The sequence below is a fragment of the Carettochelys insculpta genome, chromosome 6, assembly GCF_033958435.1.
Source record: "Carettochelys insculpta isolate YL-2023 chromosome 6, ASM3395843v1, whole genome shotgun sequence".
NCBI classification, from domain to species: domain Eukaryota; kingdom Metazoa; phylum Chordata; order Testudines; family Carettochelyidae; genus Carettochelys; species Carettochelys insculpta.
In genome coordinates, this window is record NC_134142.1 from 68,145,106 (window position 1) to 68,171,896 (window position 26,791).

General features: G+C 47.6%; 1 protein-coding gene across 1 annotated transcript in view; it reads right to left on the bottom strand.

Annotated features, from left to right (window-relative positions):
* The window catches only part of PLEKHD1 (pleckstrin homology and coiled-coil domain containing D1), a 44,919-nt gene extending 18,898 nt beyond the window's left edge, over positions 1-26,021 (bottom strand). Inside the window, exons 1-4 of the mRNA XM_074998876.1 lie at positions 25,873-26,021; positions 7,275-7,368; positions 6,166-6,255; positions 5,741-5,817 (exon numbers count right to left, since the gene is read on the bottom strand). Of these exons, the coding sequence (XP_074854977.1) occupies positions 5,741-5,817; positions 6,166-6,255; positions 7,275-7,368; positions 25,873-26,021 (410 nt within the window). The remainder of the gene's footprint in view (positions 1-5,740; positions 5,818-6,165; positions 6,256-7,274; positions 7,369-25,872) is intronic.
* Positions 26,022-26,791: the final 770 nt, after the last annotated feature.

Below are 26,791 nucleotides of genomic sequence, written 5' to 3' on the forward strand. Positions count from 1 at the left end.
GATGGGTTTCCTACATCTGCATAGCCTGACTCTTATTTCAAAAGTTACCAACCCATTTATTTACGTGTGTTACAAATGAAAGCTGCAGTCTTATGACCAGTGGGCCAGTTGCCTTGGAAATTCAATCAGAAACCAACTATTTTCAAACAATTTTCCTTAGATCTTTGGGACATTAAATAATTGATATTTAAACTCGTACTGTAGCGGGTCAACTGAGAACCATTTTTTGGGTATTTGGAATCTGTGCTTGTGTGGCTGAGTTGTTCTCCATAAAATATTAAATCAACTAGTATGAGGACATGTTTAGCTGGGGTTTGGGGACTGCATGTTTATGGATTTAGAAATTAGTTACCTTGGATTGTTTGCATAAGGAGAGAGAACTCCTGGTCATTTTGTACCATTTGGCTTTTATAGAATTTTAAGCCTGCTACAGCAAAGAACTTAACCACATACTTAACTCTATCCCTTTTCAACAAAGCTTTACATATATGTTAAATTTTGTAAACGTGCTTAAGTGCTCTGCTAAATTGGGGTCTTAACCCTGTTTTTGTAACCCATCAAAAGTGTTGCTTATATTTTAAAGAGTTTCTTTCTTCCTGGGCTTTTAACTATTTCTATTTACGATGGCCATTGCTTTCCAAGGAAGATGTGTGATAAATTTGCGGCTGTACTCTTTGATTTTAAATTCTGCCACAGACCAAGCTGTCGGGGGAGGTGTAGCTCAGCGGTTTGAGCATTGGCCTGCTAAATGCAGGGCTGAGAGCTCAGCCCTTGAGGGGGCCATTTAGGGATCTGGAGCAAATAAGTTTTTTAAAAAAATAAATAAATAAAAACTTCTGTCAGGGTTGGAGATAGGCCCTGCTGTGGGTTCAGGGGACTGGACTTGATGACCTCTCAAGGCCCCTTTCAGCGCTATGAGATACACTTAGCCTTGCTAGACCCCCGGGCAAAAGGAGGAGGCCTGGATCCGAGGTCTCAGAAGTAGCAGGGCTGGGGCACCTCACCTCCAGTAGCCCTCACAGCTGCCCAGAGCATGTGTGGTGGCAGTGATTGAAAGGGCCCAAGAATTCCAGCGGCTGCTACGCTATAGTAGCCCATTGTTAAATTAGCAGCAGATTTGTTAGCTGCCCTGCCAATGATAGCTGACCGCTGGTTGAAGCCAGAATAGACCCAAGAAAACCTACTGCTGCTCATTTTCTGAATGATGGTTAAAGTTTTCTGTGCCGATTGGAAACTGAAAGGGCTGCACTAAATGACAGCAGGAATGAGTGATTTAGGGAGAGAAAGGCACAAAGGTCAATAAGGTGCCCAACGCCCACTGAAAAAATCAAAGGCAGTTGGGACCCTAACGTTCTTATGGGTCTTCGAATAGCTTGCCCTTTGATCCCCTGTTAGCAGTTGACGTTATGCAGGTTTGCCTGCTTTATGGCAAGAACTTGTGATCCCAGTCAACAAGGCCAGTCCCTTTAGAACTAGTCTGGTTATTCACCATTGGCCTTAGACACTTCCAGCTTGAGGTGGTTAGTATGTTTTTGCTGAACAAAGGTGTTCATTAATGAACTTTTTGTGACTGTTCTCAGTTTTCTGACCAGACCTACTTCTAATAGAAGCAGCTAAAAAGACAGCATGCATCACCTTATCATGGGCACAGTGGCCCCATTTTCCAGACTGACCAAGCCCTCTGAATGCCTGTCAGAGCTAGAAGGTCCCCGTCCTGTTTACACCACTTCACATTCAAATGCTTTCAAGGAGTGACGCATGCCATGGCTGCTGCCCTTCTAGGAGTGGAGGGGAGCTTCCCCTTGAGAAGCCATAAACTTAATCTATCAGGCATGTTTGGGCTTAATCATTAAGCTAGGGAATGAGAGCCCAGGACACGCAATCAACTCAAACATCCCCCCAGGAGGTGGGCATTTTCACTGAGCCACCAGACTATCCCATCCTGATATTCCTAGTGGTCTGTGTCCCCATACACTTGCATATGCTCCCTGCTCCAGATTTAAAGAAAGGACGCCCATATCTGCACACAGTGCAAGCAAAGGAGTCAGGGGAGAGGATGTTACCCAGCTCCTGTCTCATTCTTTCCCATTTTCCTTCTTTATTTACTGTAACCCTTGTCTAGCTATACACCCTTATGTTATGGCTGTTAAGAGGTCGGCTGCAATAACAACCATGAAGGGAAACCCTACAGTGGGCTAAGCAGCACATTTTTCCTCTAGAAACAAAAGGGCATTAAATGTGGTGTCTAAATGACTCAACCAGTGTCCCTTTATTTTTCCCTTTCATCCCTGCTCAATTTGCTGGACACACTGTACATTTTTTTGGCTGTTGCTCAGCTCTACTCCTGACCTGGCTGCCACAAGTCACCTTATCTTCGTTCTTCACATGCACAGAGTCATAGGAACCAACTAGGGGAACACCGGAGCTAAATCATTCCTGCAGTGATTGTGCCCAGGGAGGAAAGGTGGATACCACAAGCCTATTTTCATCCAGCACAGTGGGTAACCCTGCTGCATGGCTAGAAATGGGCCAGTGGCCTTCTCAGCTTCTGCATCAAACATGTGGGCTACGTCTACACTTAGAGAAATCTTTGAAAGAGCCATGCTAATGGCCATATTAAAGAATACTAATGAGGCAATGAAATGCATATTTGGCGCCTCATTGGCATGCTGCCAGCCACGGCACTTTGGAATTGCCGCATTTCGCTCCTGCGTGGCTCATCGAGATGGGGTCCTTTTCGAGAGGACCTCGCCAGCTTCGAAATCCCCTTCTTCCTATCTGCTGGATGAGCCGCACGGGAGCAAAAAGTGGCAATTTTGAAGTGCCATGTACAGCGGCATGCTAATGAGGTGCTGAATATGCATTTCAGCACTTCATTAGTATTCTCTGACATGGCCATTAGCATGGCTCTTTTGAAGACTTCTCGAAGTGTAGACACAGCCTTGGGGTTGGAGGAACAGAATTGGAGGCTAGGCATGGAAAGGTAAAGTCACACAGGGTCTCATGCTTTTGGTACCCTCTCTTTGTTAGTGCCCATCCCAGCCTGTGCCCACTGCAACCCCTCCCCTCCCCATGCTTGGAAAGGTAAAGCCACCTGTCTCCTGCAAGAACCTTGAGTCCCAGGGCCAAATTCAACCCTGATCTGAGTGAGTGCAGCTCTGTGGACCTCAACAGAACCTGTCCTACTTCCCTCATCCTCTCCCACAGCCAAACCCTTCCATCCCCAAATACGCTTTGTTGGTGTCTGAGATCTGCCTCAGGCCTGGATTATCTTGTACCTCGCCCCGTCAAACCAGCCCCACCTCTAGTCAGTACACAGAGGGCTCAAACCCCTTGCCTGCACTAGCACTCCTGTTAAAGTCTCCCTCCCATGTCCCCGGCCCCAGCGCTGCTCTCAAGGGGTATTAAGAACCACATCATCTAGATCCGTGTCTAGCGGTGTTCAAAAACCAGAAGATAAATACCCAGCAGCCAATCAACACAAGCCCCTCAGCTGAGGCTAGCATGAGGGGAGCTGCACCAGGGACACTGCCGAGCAGAGACCGTGGAACAAAATGATGGGATGGACAAAACCAAAGGGAAACTCGTCTCCTCTTGTGCGTGAGCTCTCCTGGCTGGTGGGAGGGATGAGCTCCATGTGGGGCACCAGGCTGCTGGGGCGGAGCATGGAGCCCTGTGTGGGTGCTTTGCCTTGTGGTCAGCGCTCATAAAAAGTGAGCCTTCCCAGCCCTTTCCACTTGACTGTGATATGCCCGTGCACACTCACGCCTATCCCCTCCTCACCCACACTTCCCTCTTCACAGAAATGGGCATTCCCCAGCTGCACGGGCTGATGCCATAAGATAAACTCATCTGAAGACCTTTTTCTAGCAGGGCTCAAGGCAACACATCCAGTGTACTGGGGCCCTGAGGAAAAGCTGCAACATGCTCTTTCCTCTGAGTGTTTTGCTGGCTGCTTTGTGGGAGTCCCCTGTACTCAGCGCCTCCCTCACGCCTGCCTTTTGATATCGCTGCTACAACTGAAGGGGAAACATGTTGGTGCTGGAGCTGGCTGCGTATGTCCTTTGCAGCACTTAGCAGTGAGAACATGCTGCAGGTTGCACCTCGCTTATCCAGCATGATTGGGACCTGACAGGTGTCCAACAAGAGAATTTGCCGGATGAGGGGAAGTCTAGGGCTTCTGCACTCAGACATCTCTGTGCTCTGGGACTGCTGCAGGGCTGGCAGGAGTTCTGGCTCCTGAACGCCATGCTGCAGGCAGGGGCTCCTCCTAGCGCAGCGGTCAGCAAGCTGCAGCTCTGGAGCTGCATGTGGCTCTTTAAGGAGTCACTTGCGGCTCTGGGCACTGCTGCTGCTGACTCCTCTTGTGGCTCCGAAGGCTGACACCACTTAAACAGAATTTTGTTTGTTTGTTTAAGCAGGGGCAGCCTCCAGAGCCACTCAGCAGTGAGCCACAGCAGGGGGAAGCTGACAGGCCAGGGAAGGCGGGGGCCATGGCAGAGCAGCGGCAGTGTGCAGAGCTCATTGGCTGAGGCAGGTAAATCTTGGGGCTGAAGGGGTTAAACCTGGTGTTTTAGGGGGCTGGAGGAGTTAAGCCTGGTAATGGGGGTGGTTTGGGGCTGAAGGGGTTAAGCCTGGGGTTGGGGGATGGATTTGGGAGCTGAGGCAGGTAAAGCCTCAAGACGGTGGTAACAACTTTCTAACTGGTACAAATTGTGTGTGCGCTGTTCTTAAAAAAGGGGCGACAAAAAAGCACAGTTTGCCATTATTTATTAAGGATTGTCTTGTATTCACGTGCATTGCAGCTCTTGAGGCAGGGATTTTCTAAATGAATTTGAAAAAATGGCTCTCCTCGTGATTTCGGTTGCAGACCCTTGGGCCAGCCCCACTGGGGCTGCTGCACCGGCCCGGTACTCTCTCTGCCAGCAATGAGAGAGTATCGGATCTGAGAGGTGCAACCTGTAGGACTAATGCTGGATTAACCTTCGGTCTTTTCAAGGTTCCAGCCAGGTAAGCAATCCAACATGCAGATGCTTATAGCGCTGGACCTTGGTGGAAATGGGCTGGAAATCCTGCGATAACAGACTCTCAAGGGATTTGCTTTACTTCCTGATTTCAGGAAGTGTTGACACTCTTGCAGAGCTAAATACACCCTACCCTCTGCCCCGTACAGCCTGAGCATGCTGAGATCTGGGCAAAATAACCCCATGTCTCAGGGTTGAAGTAGCCTTTGTGACACGTGTGCTCCACCTCAATGAGGGCGGTGGGAGGGAAGGGGCAGGTTGACTGGTACATGGACGCAGTCGTGATTTCACCACTAGGTCTCCCTCATCCTGCCCCCATCTCACCCAAAAGTCCTTCTCCCTGAAGCCCAGGGAGCTTTGAGAAGCATGACCCCCTGAGCAGCATCTTGCTCTGCACACACAGCAGAATTGCCCTGCTTCTATGATGTGAGAAGGAGCAGGACAGCCGAGGCTATATAGTATATTACCACTTCCCTTCCTCCAGATCAGTGGAACATTAGTATGCTGAACAAGGCTGAGTGTGAGCTTCAGAACATTTTGGTTTCAGTTGGGAGCAGAAATCAAGGAGGTAAAAAGGATTTGCTTTGCTATGGAGGAGCAGCTGAACTCTTCCAAGCGGTTACTCTAGTTGGGCCTGGTTCTCCCCAAATACTCAGCACCTCCCGCAATGCACTACTTCAAAGAGAACTTTATGGAAATAGCCCCTGGGTGCTTACACTTTTCCAGATTCCTGCAGCATCTCAAGCCACTGAGCCTGCTCGAATTCTGACTCCGCTGCCAGCACAATGTTACCCTAGGAAAGAAGAATCACATGAGAAATACTGGTGTGAGCACAGGCAGACATGCCAATTGTCACACACAAACAACCCCCATCCCTATTCAGGTTCCTAGTGGAGGCTGGTATCCATAATATAGGAATTGCCACCATGCCAAGTGGTTCTAACTGGTTTCCTCCTGTTAGCCCATTCGGATGCTTTGCTTCCAGGGAGGCTGTCGGGGAGATGTTTAGGCAGACTGGGAAGGCCGTGGGCCATGGCTGGTGGGGGTTGCAAAACACAGGACAGCACTATCCATAGCTGTCAATTCAGCAACATGCACCCACATCCTTTTCATTGCCCTGAAAAGGGAAAAGCTCACACACATGGAAGTCCTCATGGGAGATCTTCATGGCAAAAGGCATGTTGGGCTCTTCTTTGGCTTCCACGATGCAGCCCCCCAGGGGTATGACGCCCTAGTGATGAACCAGAGAATTTAAATCAGTCCATGACACTTCTCTGAGCAGCTGCCAGGCACATTGAGAAGCGATTAAGCCCAGGGACTGGACCCTGAGACCTAGCCCCCCCTTGTGTTCTGGAAGCATCCCAAGGGCAGCATGCGGAGGTCCTGGGAAGCAGGTGCGCCTCACATCACCCAGGGAGCTCCCTGCTGCTGACTAAAGAGAGGCATTAACTGACTTCAAAGGGAGTGTCCTCCTGTCCACCTGCCCTGTGACGGGGGTGGCTGGGGTACCTAGGTGATAGGGAGTAGGGGCTATTTTAATCAGGGATGCGCAGTTCTTCCTGATGGCCCACAAGTTCCACTGGAGCACAGATGAGGAGATGGTGTCCCCACTTGTAGCCCTGCAACTTCTTTTCCCTGTGTGGCTTCTGTTTCCCATGTACTGAGGGACGGCTAGTGTGTCACCGCTACCCAGTCCCGGATGGGATCAGAGCGGCCGAAGTGCATGCGATTATGCTGCCCTGAAGAGACTGGAAATCCACAGAGAATCAGAGACTAATACCACTAACAGAAACACGCGTTCTGCTTCAGTTCAGGTGATAAAGCCCAGTGAGCTGAAAGATCCTGAATCCTTTTCCCTATGCTGCAGATGTACGGTTCTGTGGGCTTCTAATGGTATCCACGTATGTGACTACGAGTTAATTACAGTTAGTGACTAGTAATACACTCAATTCCCTGATTAGCAGGCTGGCATCGCAGAGCTCTGTTCCAGTGGCTGCAGGACTGACTGTCTCATTAGTAAATTACCAAAACAAAGCAGGGTATAAATCCAGTATCATGAGGTTAGATGTATATCCTGCCAAGCAGCTGGCGAGGTAGTGGGGAACCTGAATTAATCCACATCCCCATGCTACTTGGCAGTTTGTCTGGATCTAACTACAAGGCTGGAGTCAGAAGTGTTCCCCTTCTGCTCTCCATGTGCCTCCAAGAGGCCACCAGGAGTCAGACAGGCAGTCGCTGGGGGGTGCTCACCTTGGGGTGGATATTGAAGTACTTATTGCTTTCAAAGTTCTTCTTTTCACTCTCAGAGTAGTACAGCAGAAAGCTCTCCTTGATGATGAAGAACCTGGAAAGGGGAAGAGAAGGAAAGCAACAAATGCCTACCACTATTTATCGTTTACAAAGCACTCACTTCATCAGAGCACTGAACAAACTACCTAATGTAGCCTTACAACAGCTGTGTGAGCTGGGAGGTTTTATTATTTCCATTCCAGGGATGGAAAAACCTGGGCAGACACGTTAAGTGACTTGCTCAAGGTGTCTCGGCAATTCAAATTTATGATTGGCGTATGAGGGTACAGCGTTGTCAGAGACAATAGAGTTGTGGTGGCGTGTACTGGTGGCAAGGCTGGCCCAGTGAACCAGCATCAGCAGTGGGATTAGAGTGTCTAAGTTCCTTGTGCCCTGTCCTGCGCTCACTCCACTAAAGAATGGAAGATTGTTTTCCAGGAATTACTACGCAGTGATTCTGTCAAAGTTGTCATCCATTGTCATCTGAAATAGAATTCCCTCAAATATGTAGCCAATTAACTTTTCTTGTCCTGTGTTAGTTAGGGAGTTAGCAGTGCACAGGCGAATAGGCGCAAAACATCATCACTTCTATAAAAGGAAAAATCCAGCCTCCCTGATCTATTAGAATTCTTTGAATATTGCCACAAAATTGGGAATGAAGGTGCGCCAACTGTAACTTTTTTGAACTGTGAAAATACTGTTAACAAAGGACATCCTCTATATAGGAATTCATGAATTAAGAGATAAAGTACTTCAGGGTGCAGAAGCGAACTAAGTAACAAAAAACAAAGCCGTGTGAAAGTGGTTGGTTTTCAACACGATAAAACATGGGCCCAACATTTCATAGTGGGCAGGAAAGTCAATGGAGCTATCACAATTTACACCAGCTTCTGGTCTTAGGAATGGTGTTCTTCAGTATATTCACCAATAACCTGCAAAAAGGGGTGAACTGGCTAAAGGCAAAAAATTCAAGATAAAATTATGTAGATTAGTTGAATCTAGAGCAAACAGTGAGAAACTTCCAAGGGACCCACCAAAGTTAAGCGAAAGGACAGACATGATAGCAGATGGACTCCAGTGTTGAAAAATATCATAAGGCGTACTCAGGGTAAGGAATAATGAATTTCCATAAGAGCATTCAAATGTAAGCACAACTACTTAGCAAAGACACAGGCAGAGGTGAGTGGGATGTGGGTGTCACTATGATGGCTTAACAAAAAAACCTTCTGATCAATATGAAGCAACAGTCAGAATACAATAGCAAAATCCCAAGGTGATTTAAAAGACTCTCTAGTTCTCCTTTTGGGGGGAAATTCCCTTCTAATAGGGTATTTTTGTTTGTTTTATTTGGTGAGTGAGTCAATTTGTTAGTTACAGGGCCTCTTTTTTAATGTATTATTTCCAGTTAACATTTTTGTTAACATAACTAGAGAAGGAGAGAGAAAATAATGCAGAAAGTATCAGACGGTCATTCTCTAAAGCAGGGGTGGGCATTAATTTTTTAAGGGGGGTGTCACTCCAAGATTTTGGTAAGCGGTCAAGAGCTGCACTTTTCTGTGGAGAAGGTACGGGGTTTGGGAGGGAGGTTGGGTGCCACAGGGAGCTTGGGGTAGGTAACTGGGGTGCAGGATAGGGTGTGGGGTCTGGGAGGGAGTTTGGGTGAAGGAAGGGGTTGAGACCTGACCAGGGTATTGGGGTGCAGAGTCAGGGAGGGGGTATGGGTGCAGGAGAGGATTCTGGCCTGGGGGAGGAGTGTAAGAAGGGGTGCCTGGTTTGGGAGGGAGTTAGGGTATAGGAGGGGATGGGGTGCCAGAGGCAGGCTCTTCCTAGAGTTCCACTGGCTGTTCCACGTGGCTCTGCATGGGGGGAGAGGGCTTCACACATGCCTCTACCCGCAGCAAAATCTCTCAGCTGCTTTAGGCTGGAAGCCTGCCAATGGGAGCTTGCTATTCGCCTGCTCCCTTCCTCCAGAGCCAGGAACCCCCTGCCCCCTCCTCTCCTCCAGAACCAGGCACTCCCAGCTCCCTCCCCTGCTTTAACCAAATTTCTCCTCCCCTCCTCCACAGCCAGGCACCCCCAGCCCCCTCCCCTCCTCCGGAGCCAGGCACCCCCAGCCCCCACCCCTCCTCAGAGCCAGGCACCCCCAGCCCCCTCCCCTCCTCCGGAGCCAGGCACCCCCAGCCCCCACCCCTCCTCAAAGCCAGGCATCCCCAGCCCCCACCCCTCCTCCAGAGCCAGGCACCCCCAGCTCCCACCCCTCCTCCGGAGCCAGGCACCCCCAGCTGTTATCCAAAGCCAGCGATTTACCAGAGCCACCACAGCCACATGCTTCTCCCTCGAGGTGCTGGGGTGGGAGGCATAGCACGGCACAGCACTCTCATGGCTCTGAGCATGCTACTGCTCAAAGAGCGGCGTGCAGCTTGGGCATGTGTACCTCCCCTGCCCCACCCCAGACTCCTCTCGCATCCCAGAGTCAGCAAGCTGAGGTGAGCTCTGTGGCCAGGTCTTGCATGCGGGGGCGGGGGGGGGGGCTCTTGCCAGGGGGCACAATAGAGAGCCGCAGAGGAGTTAGCGGCGGCAGCATCCAGAGCCGTGAATGACCTCTCAAAGATCCGCATGGGGCTCTGGAGCTGCAGGTTGCCAACCCCTGCCCTAGCTCAAATAGGATGTAGCATCAATGAAAGGAGTACAGTGATGAGAGGCATGGGAAGAGTGCTGCCCAAAGAGCAGATGACAAGATTCATTCCTTTAGCGGGGATATGTCAGAGCTTTAAAAAATAACTAGTGGGGTGAAGAAAGCACGCCTTGCCCTCTCCAAGAACCAGGGCAGGCTTGTTGGAAATGAAAGGCAGCACACTTAAACCTGTGAGAGGAAATACATTTTTCCACAATGCAAAACACACCTATGGAAGTCACTATTCCAACATCTGCAGGCCAAGGGCTTAGTAAAATTTAAAAAAGAATTCGGTGTTTAGGTGAAGAATGAAAATATCACCAAGTTCCATTAGACAAGATAACAAACATTTAGAGGTGTGATATCCCCTCACGTACAGGGCATAAACCACCCACTGGCAGGAAAGGGAGTCAGAAAGAAACTTCCCTCACCCGGAGGCAGGCTAATCCCACCATTATTTTTATCATGAACAATAATGTTTATTATAGTAGTGCCTAATAGCTAAGCCAGCCAGGACTCCATTGTGGTGGGCACGGTAGAAAAAGGGAGTAATTGATGGTCCGTGTCCTGAAGAATTGATGTCAAGGGAGACACAGGCTGGGGAAGGGAATACTAGGGCTGAGAGGGACCTCGAGAGGTCACATCGAGTCCCATCCCCTGCCCTCATGGCAGGACCAAGTACTGTCTAGACCATCCTTGGTAGACATTTATCTAACCTGTTCTTAAATATCTCCAGAGATGGAGATTCCACAACCTCCCCAGGCAATTTATTCCAGTGTCTGACCACACTGACAGTTAGGAACTTTTTCCTAATGTCCAGCCTAAACCTTTCTTGCTGCAGTTTAAGCCCATTGCTTCTTGCTCGATCCTCAGAGGCCGAGAAGAACAAGTTTTCTCCCTCCTTCTTATGACACCCTTTTAGATACCTGAAAACTGCTATTATGTCGCCCCTCAATCTTCTCTTTTCCAAACTAAACAAGCCCAAGTCTTTCAACCTTCCTTCATAGGCCACATTCTCTAGACCTTTAATCATTCTTGCTGCTCTTCTCCAGACTGTCTTCAATTTCTCCACATCTTTCTAGAAATGCGGTGCCCAGAACTGGACACAATACTGCAACTGAGGCCTAACCAGCGCAGCGTAGAGAGGAAGAATGACTTCTTGTGTCTTGCTCACAACACACCAGTTAATGCATACCAGAATCATGTTTGCTTTTTTTGCATCACACTTTTTACTCATATTTGGCTTGTGGTCCACTGTAACCCCTAGATTCCTTTCTGCCATACTCCTTCCTAGACCGCCGCTTCCCATTCTGTATGTGTGAAACTGATTGTTCCTTCCCAAGTGGAGCACTTTGCATTTTTCTTTATTAAACTTCTTCCTGTTTACCTTAGAACATTTCTCCAATTTATCCAGATCATTTTGAATTATGACCCTATCCTCCCAAGCAGTTGCAACCCCTCCCAAATTGGCATCATCTGCAAACTTACAAAGTGTGCTTTCTATGTCAATATCTAAATTGTTGATGAAGATATTGAACAGAACTGGTCCCAAAACAGACCACTTGTTATACCTTTCCAGCAGGATTGAGAAGGATGCATAAATAGTGATCAGTGCAACAGCAGCAAAGGGGATGTTAGTGCCAGGATTGATGGATTGATTGTGTAGTGGGGAAGGGAGTTTTAGGAGGGAATAAACCAAATGGAGGGAAAAAAAGAGAAGGACAGGAGGTGAGAGGCTGAGGCAAGTGTGAAATGAAACTGAGGTGATGGGGAAGAGGGAGGAGGAAAGGCTGGAGCAAACAGCCAATCAAAGCAGGAATAGAGAAAGCCCAGTCAACACCATGGAAAGTTCTCTGAATGCCTAGAAGACCCTGCATTGGCCTCTTGTGCCCCTACCAGCTGGAGTGAGGCAGGATCCTCTGTGGTTTATCCCAAAAGCCACGTGGGGGGTGTCACCCCTGGATAATACTGTCCTCACAGTCTGTAGGGGGTCTCCCCTTTATGCTTCTGTGCTAGGGGAATGGGTAGGCCCACCTGGGCCCCCCCCCTTTTATCTCCTCCTGCTCATGTAAAGAGAAGAGAAGCCCTAGCACCACAGGCCTGCTAAAAATAATAAACAAACACACAATAGCTGTGCTTTTTTCACAATTCTTCCATCGTCCTCTGAAGTATCGGATTCCGGCCACTGCCAGACTGGATCCAGGCTACGTGGTCCCAGCTCTGATCCAGAATGGAAGTTCCTGCGTAACACGCTCTGCCCAGTACTGCAATGCAGACAGCTATGGGATGGAACTAAGCAGCCGTGTCCTACCACAGCAGGACCCAGCAGCACAATGCAGCAGTGCAAGATGCCAAGCAAACAACCTTCTTCTACTCCACTGAAACTGCAGTGAGAATTTGAATTAGGCGAAGGGCAATTATCCAGCTTGTCATTTGGTCAGCACTTTATCTTCTGAAAAGTGCCATGAGCTCTTTAGCAATGGCCAGCGGGTCAGTGCCCTCGTGTTGTATCCAAAAGCTTGTGATCCTCAAAGCAATCAGAGAGGCTTGAAAACCTCAGACTCCAGCCACCCTGGCCCAGGAGTATATTTTGGAGCATGCACATTTCCAGAGTCTGGAAAGACGAAGGCAGTTTGCTGAGCCAGCAGAACACGTAGCCCTTTTAGTTCATGCTCTTTGATTGGTCTACGGCACTGCCTGGGCAGGTGGATCTAAGTAACACAGCTTCAGCTATGTGGATAACATAGATGCAATCGACATACTTAGATCTACTTACCACGCACAGCGTCTTTACTGTGGCGTGTCAATGGGAGTTTTCATTTGCCCTTGAGGTGGAGTACCAGAGCTGATGCTGAGAGCAGTTGGCAGTTGAATTATCACGGCTACATTAGATATGCTAAATAGACCCCCGCAGGATGAATCGTGCCCTTTGCTCCAGCTGGCAGCACAGACCTACCCACAGAGCCCCAGGCTTGGCTGGCTGCTCTGCATTCTGCCAGGTGTGCCAATCCAGAGTTTGCTGTGGGGGACCTGTGCATGCTGTGATAAGGGTGGGGATAAACCGAGGCCAGCAGCTTCAGCGGTGTTACTGAACATGGACAGTACAAGACAAGCAGCAAATCAGGGGAGGAGGTAGGTGACTCTGCTCATCCTCCCCTCCCACCCACCCCCCACATACACATCAGCTGTTTCCAGGGGCTATTAAGGCACTTGAAAAGTCTAGATTTTTGACAGATGACTTAGCAATTAGCTGGCAGGAGCTCGGTATCTAATTCCTATAGAAAAGTAGTAAAATTAAACAAATATTAGCTCTACTCCATTCTAATATTAACATTCTGATGTCTTGTTGCAAATTACTTAAGGGACACTGGTTAGCCTTAACATTTTAATGTGTATTCCTAGTTTGTTACCAACTCTGTCCAGTGCTTCAGAAGGGATAAGCAGAAGAGGCAATCATCAAGTGATCCATACCCCATCCGATTCACAGCATCTGGCAAACAGAGGCTAGGGATACCCAAGCTAGTAGCCTTTCATGGACCGATCCTCTCTGAATTTATTTCATTTTTATTGGAACTCTGGTATAGTTTGGGCCTTTCCACCAACTCGCGGCAAAGAGTTCCATAGGTTGACAGTGAAAAAATAATTTCATGTGTTTGCTTTAAAGCTGCTGCCTATAAATTTCTTTAGGTGACCTTCTTGTGTTTTGATAGTGAAGGAGTACCTAACATTTTCTTTTTCAATTTCTCCGCACCAGTCATGGTTTTATAGACCTCTAACATATTCCCCTCCCCACCTTCGTCTTTTCTTTTCTGAGCAGAAAATTTCAGTCTTTTTAGTCTCTCCTCACACAGAGGCTCTTCCTTACTCCTACTCATTTCTGTTGTTCTTCTGCGTACTTTTTCCAAATCCAATGTATCTTTTTAGGTGAGGTGACCAGATCTGCATGCAGTATTCAAGATGTGAGCATTCCATGAATTTATACAGAGGAAATAAGATATTTGCTGTTATCATCTGTTTCTTTCCTGATGATTTCCAATATTCTGTTAGATCTTTTAAATTGCCCCTACATACTGAGCAGATGTTTTCAGGGAATGAAAACACAGTGATTCCAAGATCCCTTTCTTGAGTTGTAGCAGCTAATTTAGAGCTCATCATTTTGTATGGACAGTTGGGATTATATTTTTCCATGTGGATTACTTTGCATTTATATTAGCACTTGAATTCTGATTGTCACTGTGTTGCCCAGTTTTGTGAGACCCATCTGTAATTCTTGGCAGCCAGCTTTGGACTTAATTGTTTTAAGGAATTTTGTATCATCTGCAACTTTTGCACCTCACCGATTACCCCCCTTCCCCTGATCATTTACAAATCGGTTGAACAGCCCTGGTCCATTACAGATCCCTGGACCACAGCACTGTTTATTCCTAGCCTTTGTTTCCCATCTTTTAAGTGGAGTAGCTGGCAATGTTTTCATGATCATCTAATGATCTTTCACTTACTTGATCTGCAGGCCTTTCTTAATCACCCTGCCTCCCTCTGCTTAGAAACAAACTCCCTGCCCCAAAGGCAAAGCTGGGAGCAGAACAAGCATTGTTGCAGTTAGAAGCTGCATATGGGGCATGATCTGGAGAACAAAGTTCAAGGGTTCAAATTCAGGAAGGGCTACAGCCCCCTCCTACTCTCTTAAATTGTGCCTCAGTTGTTCCCTACACAAGCACCTGGCCCTGCACTCTGTCCAGCAGTATCTCTCAGGATGTAAGCGTACCACTCATTCCTTAGTTATCCAAGGATCAAAGAAGGGTCAGGGGCCACAGTAGCTCCCTCTACAACCAATCACCTAAGCAGTGTTCCCGGCCACTCCATTCTCATGTATCTGTCCCCTGCCCAGCAGTTATCAATTTCTCTACTTACTCCTCAGAGGACCCTTAGAAACACTGTTCCTCCAGTTGGTACAGCGATGGGTGGCCTACTGTGCCGCCACCGTCACTGTTTCCAAATGGCGACATATGAGCAAGGCAATTAGCGTACCCTCTCGCAGAACCAGCACAAAGTGCCGACCTCGGGGCTGCTTTCTAAATTTGATCATTTAATATTTTTGCTGCTCCTCTAATTGAAACAAAACACAACAAGAAGTCCTGTGGCACCTTACAGACTAACAGATATTTGGGAGCGTAAGCTTTCATGGACGAAGACCCGCTTCATCAGATGCCAGGTCTTTGCCCACGAAAGCTCATGCTCCAAAATATTTGTTAGTCTACAAGGTGCCACAGGACTTCTTGCTGTTTTTGAAGATACAGACTAACACGGCTCCCCCTCTCATAACTGAAACACAGGCTCTTCTCTTTTGTGTTTGGAGTGCAGACATTTCATCGGCTACGTGCAAATTAGAACTCGAGAAAACAACCGCCTCCACTGAGTGAGATTAAATTAAACTGCACCAGAGGTAGAGTGAGGAAGAAACATCTTGACACTGGAAAAATCTCAATCCAGAGGCCAGTGAGAAATGACAGTAACAATGGCACTTTCTTGGTGACATAAGAACGAAATCTTAACTTGCCTTACCCACAAGAGAGAGCAACTTGGAGTCATTTCACATTGTGCATCAGCCACAGAATTCTTAATACAGTTCCACATAAATGTACCTATGTAAACCTCTTGAAGTCAATAGGGGTCACCAGGTATTTAATCTTATTATGGGTGATGAGGTACTACTACAAGGAAAAAACACAGCTTGCCTGTCAGGGTGTGCCTACACAGCCGCCAATTTTGAAATAAATTGTTCCGGATGAACTATTCCCAGCGAGCTTATTTTGCAATAACATTGCTACACACAAAAGCTGGGTCTAGACATGTCCTCTCCTTTCAGAGGGGGCATGTTAATGAGGCAGTTCAGGAGATGCTAATGAGGCGCTGACATGAATATGCAGTGTCTCATTAGCATAAGGCCAGCCACGCGCAATTTGAACGTGCCGCTTTCAGAACACATGCTGCTCGTGTAGGCAGAGGCCTTTCAAAAGGACCCCCTGACTTCAAACACCTCTTCTTCCCATTTGGTTTTAGGGAAAAGGGGCGTTTGAAGTCAAGGGTCCTTTTGAAAGGCCCCTGTCTACAAGGGCAGCATGTGTTCCGAAAACAGCACTTTTGAACCACTTGCAGCCACCATTCTGCTAATGAGGCACTGCATATTCATGGCAGCGCCTCATTAGCATCTTCCAAACTGCCTCATTAACATGCCCCCTCTGAAAGGAGGGGGCATGGGTAGACAGCTAAAAATGCATTTTGAAATCACACTTAGCTATTTTGAAACACAGTGTCTGCACACACACAGCCTATTTCAAAATAGAACCACTGGACATGCTGTGGGTTATTTCAAAATAGGATCTATTCACTGTCTCAATAGCACCTATTTCGAAGTAGCTATTTTGAGATAGGCGCTGTTCCACGTAGAATGAGGTTTACCAACTTCAAAATGAGCCGACTGCTATTTTGAAATTCTTTCAAAATAGCGGTTGCATTGTGTAGATGCTAGGATAGTTATTTTGAAATCATGGCTATTATTTCAAAATAACTTTGCCGCGTAGACCTTCCCCCAGACCTCATGTTATAGTTGCAGGCCTTGGAGTAAGAAAAATTCTCTCTCTTCTTTGTAGCATTATTTTGGAACTGAAACTATTGAGGGAAACAAAATCTGAGAGTCCCACAATGCTTTTCAAAGAGTTTTTCAGAGTACCAACACACATATACCAACATGACCTCAGGTGTATGCCATGAGTTACGCACTGACCCATGTCAGAGACCACAGTTTACACTAATTCCTAGGGACAGCATGGGGAGGGACTGGGGGGACCCAGATAAGGCTGAGACATCCCCATGCCTCTAACAGTCTTTGCCATTACATTTCAAAAAGACTAATGCCCATTTTCCAAAGCTGAATATGGCTCTGTGTGTCCCCTTCCCTCCCCCTCCATCCTGGAGTAGTTCCATTTAGGTTTCACCTCTGGGTGACACGAGTCAGGATTTTTCAATACATTTACATTAATGGAAAATACATCAGCATTTATTGCTGCAGCAACTCCAGACCTGCTGACACCCAGGGATTCATTCTACCTCGCTGAATCTAATGCACCCCATAGGGGTGCCCAGGCAAGACATCAGAAATATCCACACAGTCTGACTGGCTAGTTTTGAGGGTGAAGCTCCTTGCTCCAGTCCTTTCTTCCCATCAGCTGCACGCCAGCATCCGACCTATTTGTTTGTTTCATCCACCTGTTATCCTCGATCATTAGCTCAGATTGTACGCTCCTTCCTTCAGGAGCTGTCTTTTTGCAACATGCTTCTACAGTCTCTAGCACAGTGAGGACTCAATGCCTGATTTGGATCCTGCACCACTCCTGCAACAAATTAGTTTTCAAACGGATCTCCTCCTGCAGGGCTTGCAGCTCACACACTGCAGCACCATTCCAGCTCATGGAATTCAGAATGTGAAACTGACTAGCCACAAGTCTATTGCACTGAGAAAAATGCAATCAGCACTGTAGCATGAATGGTGAAAAGTACATTCATTTTAAAATTATTATCGCAGTTTCAACAGCTTGTGTTATTTGCAACACCAGTAAGGACATCTTATTTTTAAAGATATGTATAATTCATAAGTGAGTAGAAACCCACCCTTCAAATCCAAGCTCTATGGTTTACTATTAGGGGCCTTTGTTTGTTTGTTTGACTGCTTAGTGCTCCCAATAATCCCTACGATTTAAATTTTGCTCCTGAGAAAGCAGATTTGAGCTCTGCTCAGGGTTGTGCTTCTGGGGGATTAATGAAATGTTAAAGTCCTGACCCCTGAGAGGCTGGCAAACCCCATGGGGATTTGGAACGAAATAGAATTCAGTGATAGATAATACTACAATACATCGCATATAATAATAGAGGAGGGGGAAAAAGCATTTCAAGCTTGGGTTATAGGTGGGCACCTCGTGACATGTCATACACGTCAGGGTCTTTCCCTACAAGGAAGGCTGCTGTCGTTAAGCTTGCCACTTTATACATGTGGACTTACAGGGCAAAGTCATCATGTTACTATGTAAGGACCTTGGGAGACACCGAAGGGGGAGCTGGCTAAGGTAGTGTGAAGAGGGGAGCAGAAGACCCAGAGAAATATGGGAGCTGAGACCCAGACTTATAGCAGGGAGTGAGAGAGACAGAACAGGCAGAGAACATAGGTGGAGATGTCCTGGTGAGAAGGAAGGACTGCAGAGATGGTGGGGAGATAGAATGAGATTGTGGGAGGGGCAGTGAGAGGGGAAAAACAGACCTGCAGGGGCGTGAAAGTAAAAGGTGAGAGACAGGAGAGAAGAGCCTGAAAGAAATGAAAAGCAAAATATTGGACAATGGAAACATTAGTCCTTTGTGACTGTTTGGTCACCTTGGGCTTTCCATGCCCCAGCCGTGACACCTGCCTTTGGACGCTGTCATTTGCCCATGAAACCTTGCTTTTAAATCCACCCCTCTCAGTTACAGCAGCTGGCTCCCTAAAATTCTCTTACATAGGCTCCAGCCTTAGGTTCATAACACTAATGTCTGAAACTATGGGCTAGATTTCTCCCTAAAAGTAGGGTGACCATATCCCCCTGTCCCAAATACGGGATGGGAGATATGGGGTGGGGGGCAGCTCCTCCCGGCTCCACCAAGCCACCAGGAAGTGGCAGCCACTGGCCCTCCCTGTGAGCCCGGGGAAGCCACAGCCCCCAGCTATCTCTGGGAACCCCGGGGAAGCGGCAGGATGCAGCAGGCACCCACACTCCCTGCGCTTCCCTGAGGTTCAGGGAAATGACCTGCCTGCAAAGCTGCTGGCGGAAAAGATCAGCAGGGGGGCAAGGGGGAGGGCCCAAATACAGGACAATTAGTCGCTTTTAAAAAGTAAGTGGTGACATCCCGCCTAATACAGGATGGATGGTCACCCTACCTAACAGACTTCACTGGAATTACACCTGGGTTCAATTTGGAACAATGAGCCAGAGGCCGCTGACACATCAAAGTCACAGAAACAAGAGTTTGCCCAGTTGTTCTTTGTCATTTGGGAGCCGCATGCCCAGCTGTCAAAGAGGTTCCAGCTGCCATATTTGTTTCTAGCTGTAGCCAATCTCAAGGTAATGGCCGCTGAAATCACATTGCAACTAAAAGAGTAACAGAGAAGAAATTATAGGCTTCAGAATTATCTGAATGAGGTGAAGGTCAGAGGTGGCTCTTCTCGAGTTAGAAAGCAAAGCGACGTACCACTCAGCAGCCAAGTACCCCGTCTCTGCTGACAAAGTGCCTTTTCTGTAGCACTGATGGCTAATGAGGCTGGTTAGTCGATGTCTGCAAAATATTCTGAAGCGCTAACAGGCCACACACTCAGCGTCAGGCTCATCAGAGTGCAAAGAGGTCACTGAGCCTTTAGTTTACCAGTGCTTTTTTGGCATGAGTCCAGGATTAAATATAGTGAGTCTGAGATGCTGGACTAGCATGATTTTCATTCCCTGAGACAGTACTGACCTGACAAACAAGTGATCTCCGAGGCAGAAACACCCTGTCTTCTGCCACTTCGGATAGTTGGGCTTTCTTTTCTTGGCTTATGTTCTGGAGAATTCCAGCAGCATGAGGGGACCTCAGCTCTGGGCAACAGGCGTGTGGATCTCCTAAATAACACCCCAGGTGGGGCCTTTTGCCTGATGGTTTCTTCCGCCCTCCAGGGCTGGGAGCCAGCATTGGCAGTCCTTCTCAGTGAGGTCACACAGTGAAAACCAGCCCTCGCCGTGCTGAGTGCTTCCAGGTGATTTCCTGAGCTGAGGAGAGCTCTGGAGTCCGACGACCTCTGCTCATCCACAGAAACAGCAACAACTTCTCCACACCCCTTCGACTCACACCTGACTCCTGAGCTGCAGCTGCTACATGGAGCCTCCTCTATTGTAACGAGCTCCACACGGACACAGCAGGCTGCCCACGTGCTACCACCTGCCGGCTTGGGGCCATAGGCAGGATTCAGATAGGCTCAGGAGGGCAGGAGGCAGATGAGCCATGCACTTTCCTCTTGCTCCCTAACAGTGATGGGAAGGAGAAGACCAACGTCCTGGTATGAATCTCAGGGGCTGGGGAAGGGCGCTTCAGTCCCCCCCACCTGACCCACATACATCTCTACACATACCCACACTTCAATCCTCTGCACTGAGCACACCGATGCGCAGCCCCCTGCATCCCTTCATGCCCCAATCCTCTGCCCTGAGCTCCTCCTCACCCCAACGCTTACTCCTCCCACACCCTCCAGTCCCCTGCTCTGAGGCCTTCATTATACCCCTACTGTGACTCCTGTGCTTTTCACATTCCAATCCCTTGCCCCAAACCTCTCCTCACAACCCCCAACCCTGACTCCGGTGCTTCCACCCCACAGTCCTTTGCCCTGACTCCTGCACTCCCCTCACTTCCTCACCTTCTGCCCTGAACCCCTACCTAACCCAACACTCCCCAAACCCTGTCTTGAGCCCCCACATTCCATCCCAATCAACCCCCAACACCTGTCATGAGGCCCCTCCCCCCCCGGTGGGTTGCAATATGATTGTACTTGTTAGAAATTTAAGTTATTTTCACCCCGATCAGCAGAAACTTGTCAGCACAACCCCTTAGCTGTGTAAACCTTCTTCTACCACATCCTGATTTGCTTTGTCCCCATGTCACTTGATGTTGGTCTTTACTTAGGTTGTAGGCATCTCAGGGCAGGGAATGGGCCTGTGCATTCTATGCACAGTACAATGCCCATCTGTGCTGTGTATAAACACAAACTGGACAAATAATAGTCAAACAAGAATAATAGGACTGCATAAGAACAAAGGCTTTGTTGTAATCAACAGACCACTAGTGCATCGTCACTTATCTACAGCATTGGCCAATAATGTCCATTCATTTAAATTAAAATGAAAAACCTTGGTCCCCCTACCCTCAGAATTAACACACCTGACCAGCCATGTTTTGCTGTGACTTGGGGTGCTTTGATCATTTTTGAGCCTCACAGTGATCAGTTTCATAGGTGCTGGAACTACAGGTTGAAATGGCTTCCACTGTATCCAGTTTGGTTCAACAGCTCTTTGCACCCCCCCATACAAATTGTTCTAGCCCCCCAACCAGTTTACACAAGCATGTGAGTGATTCGCTTCACAGCAAAACCCTTTTGTGCTCAAGAAAGTAACACTAGTTCTCTGAACATCAAGAATTAGCATCTTTTGGCAGAAACTGGTAATACAGCATCTTCATATCCAGCCCCTCGGCAAATCCAGACATGTTAAAAGCCCTGGGAGGAAGGACAGCAGAAAGAAAGATGGGTTGGATGTGATGTTATCGGATAATAATCATAGGACTGGAAGGGACCTCGAGAGGTCATCGAGTCCAGCCCCCTGCCCTCATGGCAGGACCAAGTACTGTCTAGACCATCCTTGATAGACATATCTAACCTGTTCTTAAATATCTCCAGAGATGGAAATTCCACAGCCTCCCTAGGCAATTTAATCCAGTGTTTGACCACCCTGACAGTTAGGAACGTTTTCCTAATGTCCAACCTAAACCTGCCTTGCTGCAGTTTAAGCCCATTGTTTCTTGTTCTATCCTCAGAGGCCAAGAAGAACAAGTTTTCTCCCTCCTCCTTATGACACCCTGAAAACCACTATCACGTCCCCACCTCAATCTTCTCTTTTCCAAACTAAATAAGCCCAGTTCTTTCAGCCTTTCTTCATACATCATGTTTTGTAGACCTTTGATCATTCTTGTTGCTCTTTCCTGGACCCTCTTCAATTTCACCACACCTTTCTTGAAATGCAATGTCCACAACTGGACACAATACTGCAACTGAGGCCTAACCAGCGCAGAGCAGAGCGGAAGAATGACTTCTCGTATCTTGTTCACAAAGCTCCTGTTCATGCATCCCAGAATCACAGTTGCTTTTTTTTTTGCAGCAGCAGCAGCAGCATCACACTGTTGACTCATCTGTAGCTTGTGGTCCACTATAATCCCTAAATCCCTTTCTGCTGTCTTCTTTCCTAGACAGTCACTTCCCATTCTGTATGTGTGAAACTGATTGTTCCTTCCTAAGAGCAGCACTTTGCATTTGTCTTTATTAAACTTCATCCTGTTTACCTCAGACCATTTCTCCAATTTGTCCAGATAATTTTGAATTATGACCCTACCCTCCAAAGCAGTTGCAGCCCTCCCAGCTTGGTATCATCTGCAAACTTAATAAGCGTACTTTCTATGCCAATATCTGAATCGTTGATGATTTATATGTCTCCGTATAACCATTGTTGCGATCACTGTTGCAGAATTGCAACAAATCTTATGCCAAGTATGACACACAGCCAAAGAGAGTCAACCAGCTCATGGGCTGACAGGCCCAGGGTCCACCTTTAAAGATTTGTTAGGAAGATACGTAAGGGCATTGTTAGGGCATTGAAATGGTAGGTGTTTGCTCAGGTCTTGTGATGTGAACAATCCGTGTCTGTTACTACAGCTCTGATTCAAGATCAAAAAGGAATATTGACTGAAGTAGTATTACTGATATATATAAATCCCTTGCAAAGTTGTGGTAAACTTCATATACACTGTTTAATGGATAAATTACCCTATGCTAATTGCCATGATGCTTGAGAGAAAGTTACACCAAACAGCATATTGTTCTCCCAGGCCAATGGGCTGCTGCACATGTATAAAGTCCTTTGGACAGGATCCTTTTTCATCTCATAGTTCTGTGAGTGCTAATTAGGAAAGCTGCAAGCCATAAAGGATGAAAGCCCAGGATATCCCAGTGCCCCTATAAGGCACATTGATTTAACTCTGGACTGATCTGAAAAGATCCATCTGCAACTATACACCATCAACAACTTTACCTATCTCAAGCTGAAGAACTGAATTCCCGTCTCTACATATATTGATTTTTTAACCAACAATCTCTGAAATATTCCAATACAGAGATTATCGGTTAAATCTCTAAATACTGGAATATCCACCAGTTTCGGAGGACTGTCCTCCCTTTCTATTTGCCGTGCACCCTAACTGAGTGACCTCAGATAGCTCCTACGGGGATCATGGTTGCAATGGGAAAGTCTGGGAATGGCTCCACGTGCGGCAGAACCCGAGAGCCCCAACCCTTCTGTGTCCCCTTTTCTTCCACTGAGCCATCTCACTTCTGCTCAAGCTCTCTTTTTGTCTTCCATTTTTGCTTTTCTTCCAGGTCCTTTGCTTTCAAGATCTCTGTTGCCTCTGGCTTGTGTGTCACAGCCTTCCATTTGCTTTGCTTCCTGGCTTCTCCCTGTTCTACCTAGCGTATGTCTTCACTGCAGAATCAGCCCAGGATCTTATGCGGGTTTTAGCCCTCTACCAACCATGCAAAGCATCTGACCCCGGTGCGGCATTCTTTTAGGACTGAGCTAACTTATTGGACTGGGTGAAGTGAGGTGTTAAGAGTCTAGGCTTCACTTTCATTCACTAGAACCCAAACATTTTGCAGTGAGGATGTAGGCGAAAAATCACCAAAGTGCTGACAGTCCTCCAATACTTTCCTACAATTCCTTGCAAAGGAAAGCGAATGTTGCTTGCAATTGATGTAACTGGTGGGAATGGGGGGAATCCTTGAGCATCTCAGTGCAAAGAACCATGGGCTATGCCTACAGCCACACACGGGCAAATACAGAAACAGTGAGGACACAATACCACAAGCAGGGCTTTGTTCTGGGGGCACTTGACCCTGTGGCTGAGCTAATCTGGGTGCTCAGACCTAGGTGACCAAAGAGGAAAGCAGTGAAGACATGCCTCCAGGCACCTGTGCATTGTCTCCATGCCACCTGATTCCCTCTTGTTCCCATTCAGCATTTACGCAGCCTCCTGACTCTGGGATATCCCAGAAGTTCCTCTCCTTCCAAGTCCAAATCCCTCCCTACTTCATTTCTCTTAAGGTGCCTCCTTGTTCCGGTTGGAACAGCCATCCCATCCCATCACCATCTTGTGCTTGTCTCCCCCACCTCTTGCCACCTGCTATCACTAAAATATTTACAACTCTCTGCAGAAGGGGGTGACTTCTAGGAATAGAACAGTGTTAAATAAATAATGACTCAACTGTCAACTAGAGCTGGACAGTTTGGTAGCAAGAGATTCTGATTAAGAGGAAATGAGCCTTTTAAAGACTCTGTCTAATCTGCCTTGGAGGAGCTCTTGCCCTTGGTTATTCTCTCTTGCTGGAAAACACCAATGCCTGGCTCCTCTCAGTAGCACAATCACATTTGTTTCAAAACATAATTCATTTAACTAACGTTCGTCAGCTGAGCCACCGTTACTCATCAGAAATCACCTCCCCGAAGAGAGGGCCACAGTTTGCAGAAAAAATCTGCAGTACACACAAGTGGGGGTGGGGGAATCACCGTTGCCGAGTGAAGCCACCTTTCTGGCAAGGTCAGACTATTTTACTGATATATTACCAACAGGAGGACTTGCAGTTAAAGCACAGAACTGAGAGTCAGGAGACCTGAATCCAACTAACAGCTCTGTTGCAGTCTTCTTGTGTGGCCTTCTGCAAGTGATAACCATTATGTCCCTCAGTTTCCCTAGTTGAAAAATAGGACTAAAAAAAATAATTTCTCTGCCTTTTATGGTGCTCTCAACAGGGGAGGCAAAGCCCCTTCAAGGGGCAGAATTTTATCTCCTTTTTACAGAAGGGCAAGTAGCATGAGGGAAATACACCCTTCCTGGCCAATAGTCCCAGATCTGAACCATTAGACCACAATATGGACTGATAATGTTAATTCCCTGCCTCTCCGGGTGTTGAAAGGCTTAATGCATTGGAGTAATGCATGGAGAGCCTACAGGAAAGCCCCAGTGAAAGCATGCTACGTTAGAGATCAGCACAGATATGTAAATAGTTGCTTTTTGTTGTTTGATCACTATTGGAAAAAAATTTAGAAGTATTGAAACTTACATTGAAATAACTAACTGTAAACAAAGAACCACCTGCTGTTTCTATAATAAAGTACATACTTTTTACTCAGGTAATTCAGTAACGAAGGCATAGCCATCTACAAACTTCCCAGTTCTTATTCTGCAGTACAACTTAATAGCAACGGTGGGGCCACAACTCATCCTTTCCATCTCCAGGAACAAAAGAAGAATCTCTTTTTGCTGTTAGCTGTATATTATCTATGGCACACAATGAAGTGGTTCTGATTTCACCCCCCAGAAGACAGCAGTATACATACACAAGAGGCAGCTCACTATAATAATCTTTCATCCAGGTATCTCCGGGAGTTTTACAAACATGAAAGAATCAAGGCTCACAACTGCAAGACAAATAACACGCTGTCCTGTAGCACCTTATAAATTTATTTCTTAGGTAATGACCTGCAGCCGACACACAGTTAAAGACTAGCATGGCCACCTCTCTGTTACAGTTATCACAGTGTGACATCCCGAACCAGTGCCAGGGCTAAAGTGATGTATGTATGGCGCAGGGGTTAAGCAGAACTGGAGGGAAAGAGGCTGAGACATCCTATGCATAGAGTGGTCCAAGAATGGGGGAGCTGTCCTCAGAGGTCCATGCTGCTAATCTAATACCTGCCTTTGACTCCTCACAACCCCACTTGGCACTTGCCATTAATTTCCTTTCCCATTCAGCCTATACCACCTTCAGAGGCCCACCCCACCCATCAATTTGAACACCTGCTGTTTTACCAGCTCAGCCCAAAACTTGTCCCGCTCTCTCAGCAGGTCTAGCAGCTTTTCTAATCCTCCTCTCCACCGCTGGAACTTTGCCTTTTCCCCCAGCCAGCCAGGGAGTCCCGCAGTGACTGCATCGCATCACAGACAAATCCGGCAGCTTACCTCCTGGACCATTTGGCAGACTGCCTCCCAAAGGGTCTCTTCCAGAGCACGCCATACAGCTGCACTTTGGTGCTGATATCCAAGGCATCCGAGTCGGCCTGTTCCATGGATGGGGACGGGGAGACAGAGTTGGATTTTGAAGTGAACATTGTAGATGGATTTTTGTTCCAGCTCTCCCACTTTGCCTGGCAGCTGAGGGAATCCGATTAAATGCAGCGACCCAGAAGGACAGCACCAGCCGCTCTGACAGAGACTGAGGCGATGCTTTAAATCAATAAGAGGACTGCTTAGTGCTCTGGCAATCATTCCCCTCCACGATGCAGACATGAGGTGAGGGCTTTCATTTCACATCACTTGGTGATGCCTTGCCGAGCACACAAACCTCCCAGCCCATGCGACCGACGGCTGAAAAGAGCTGCAAGCCTGTGAGTTACGCAGAGCAAGCATGCACTCTGAAATAACACAGCCCACCTAATTCTCCATGTCAGTGCCAGGCCATAAGGGCAGCTGTTGCCAGGAACACTCAGGAGCCCCACATGTGAGGGGTGAGGCTGAAAATTGCCAGGCTTGTTTCTGTGACACATGCCCCAAAGTCTTGTGCCGGCACAGAAGTGCTTCTGATTGGCTCGTGGGGAAAGGTGAGCAGAGTGGGTGTGAATCAGTGGCTCCAATCAGGCATCCTCAGACATTTGGAGGGGTTTCTTTGCTGTGCCAGTCTGGAAGCCAGGGGTAGGGTTCATGTGCTGGCTCTAGTCTGAATGGGTGATGTCTGGGCCACTAGTCGCATTCTTCCTTAAAGGGCCATTGCCAGCAATAAAATCACATATACAACCTAACAAGCCCAGCTCTGCACATTGCTGCACCTGAGCAACTTGGACCCACATTCCCCCTTCTGCTGCCCCCAGGTGAGCTTCAGTGC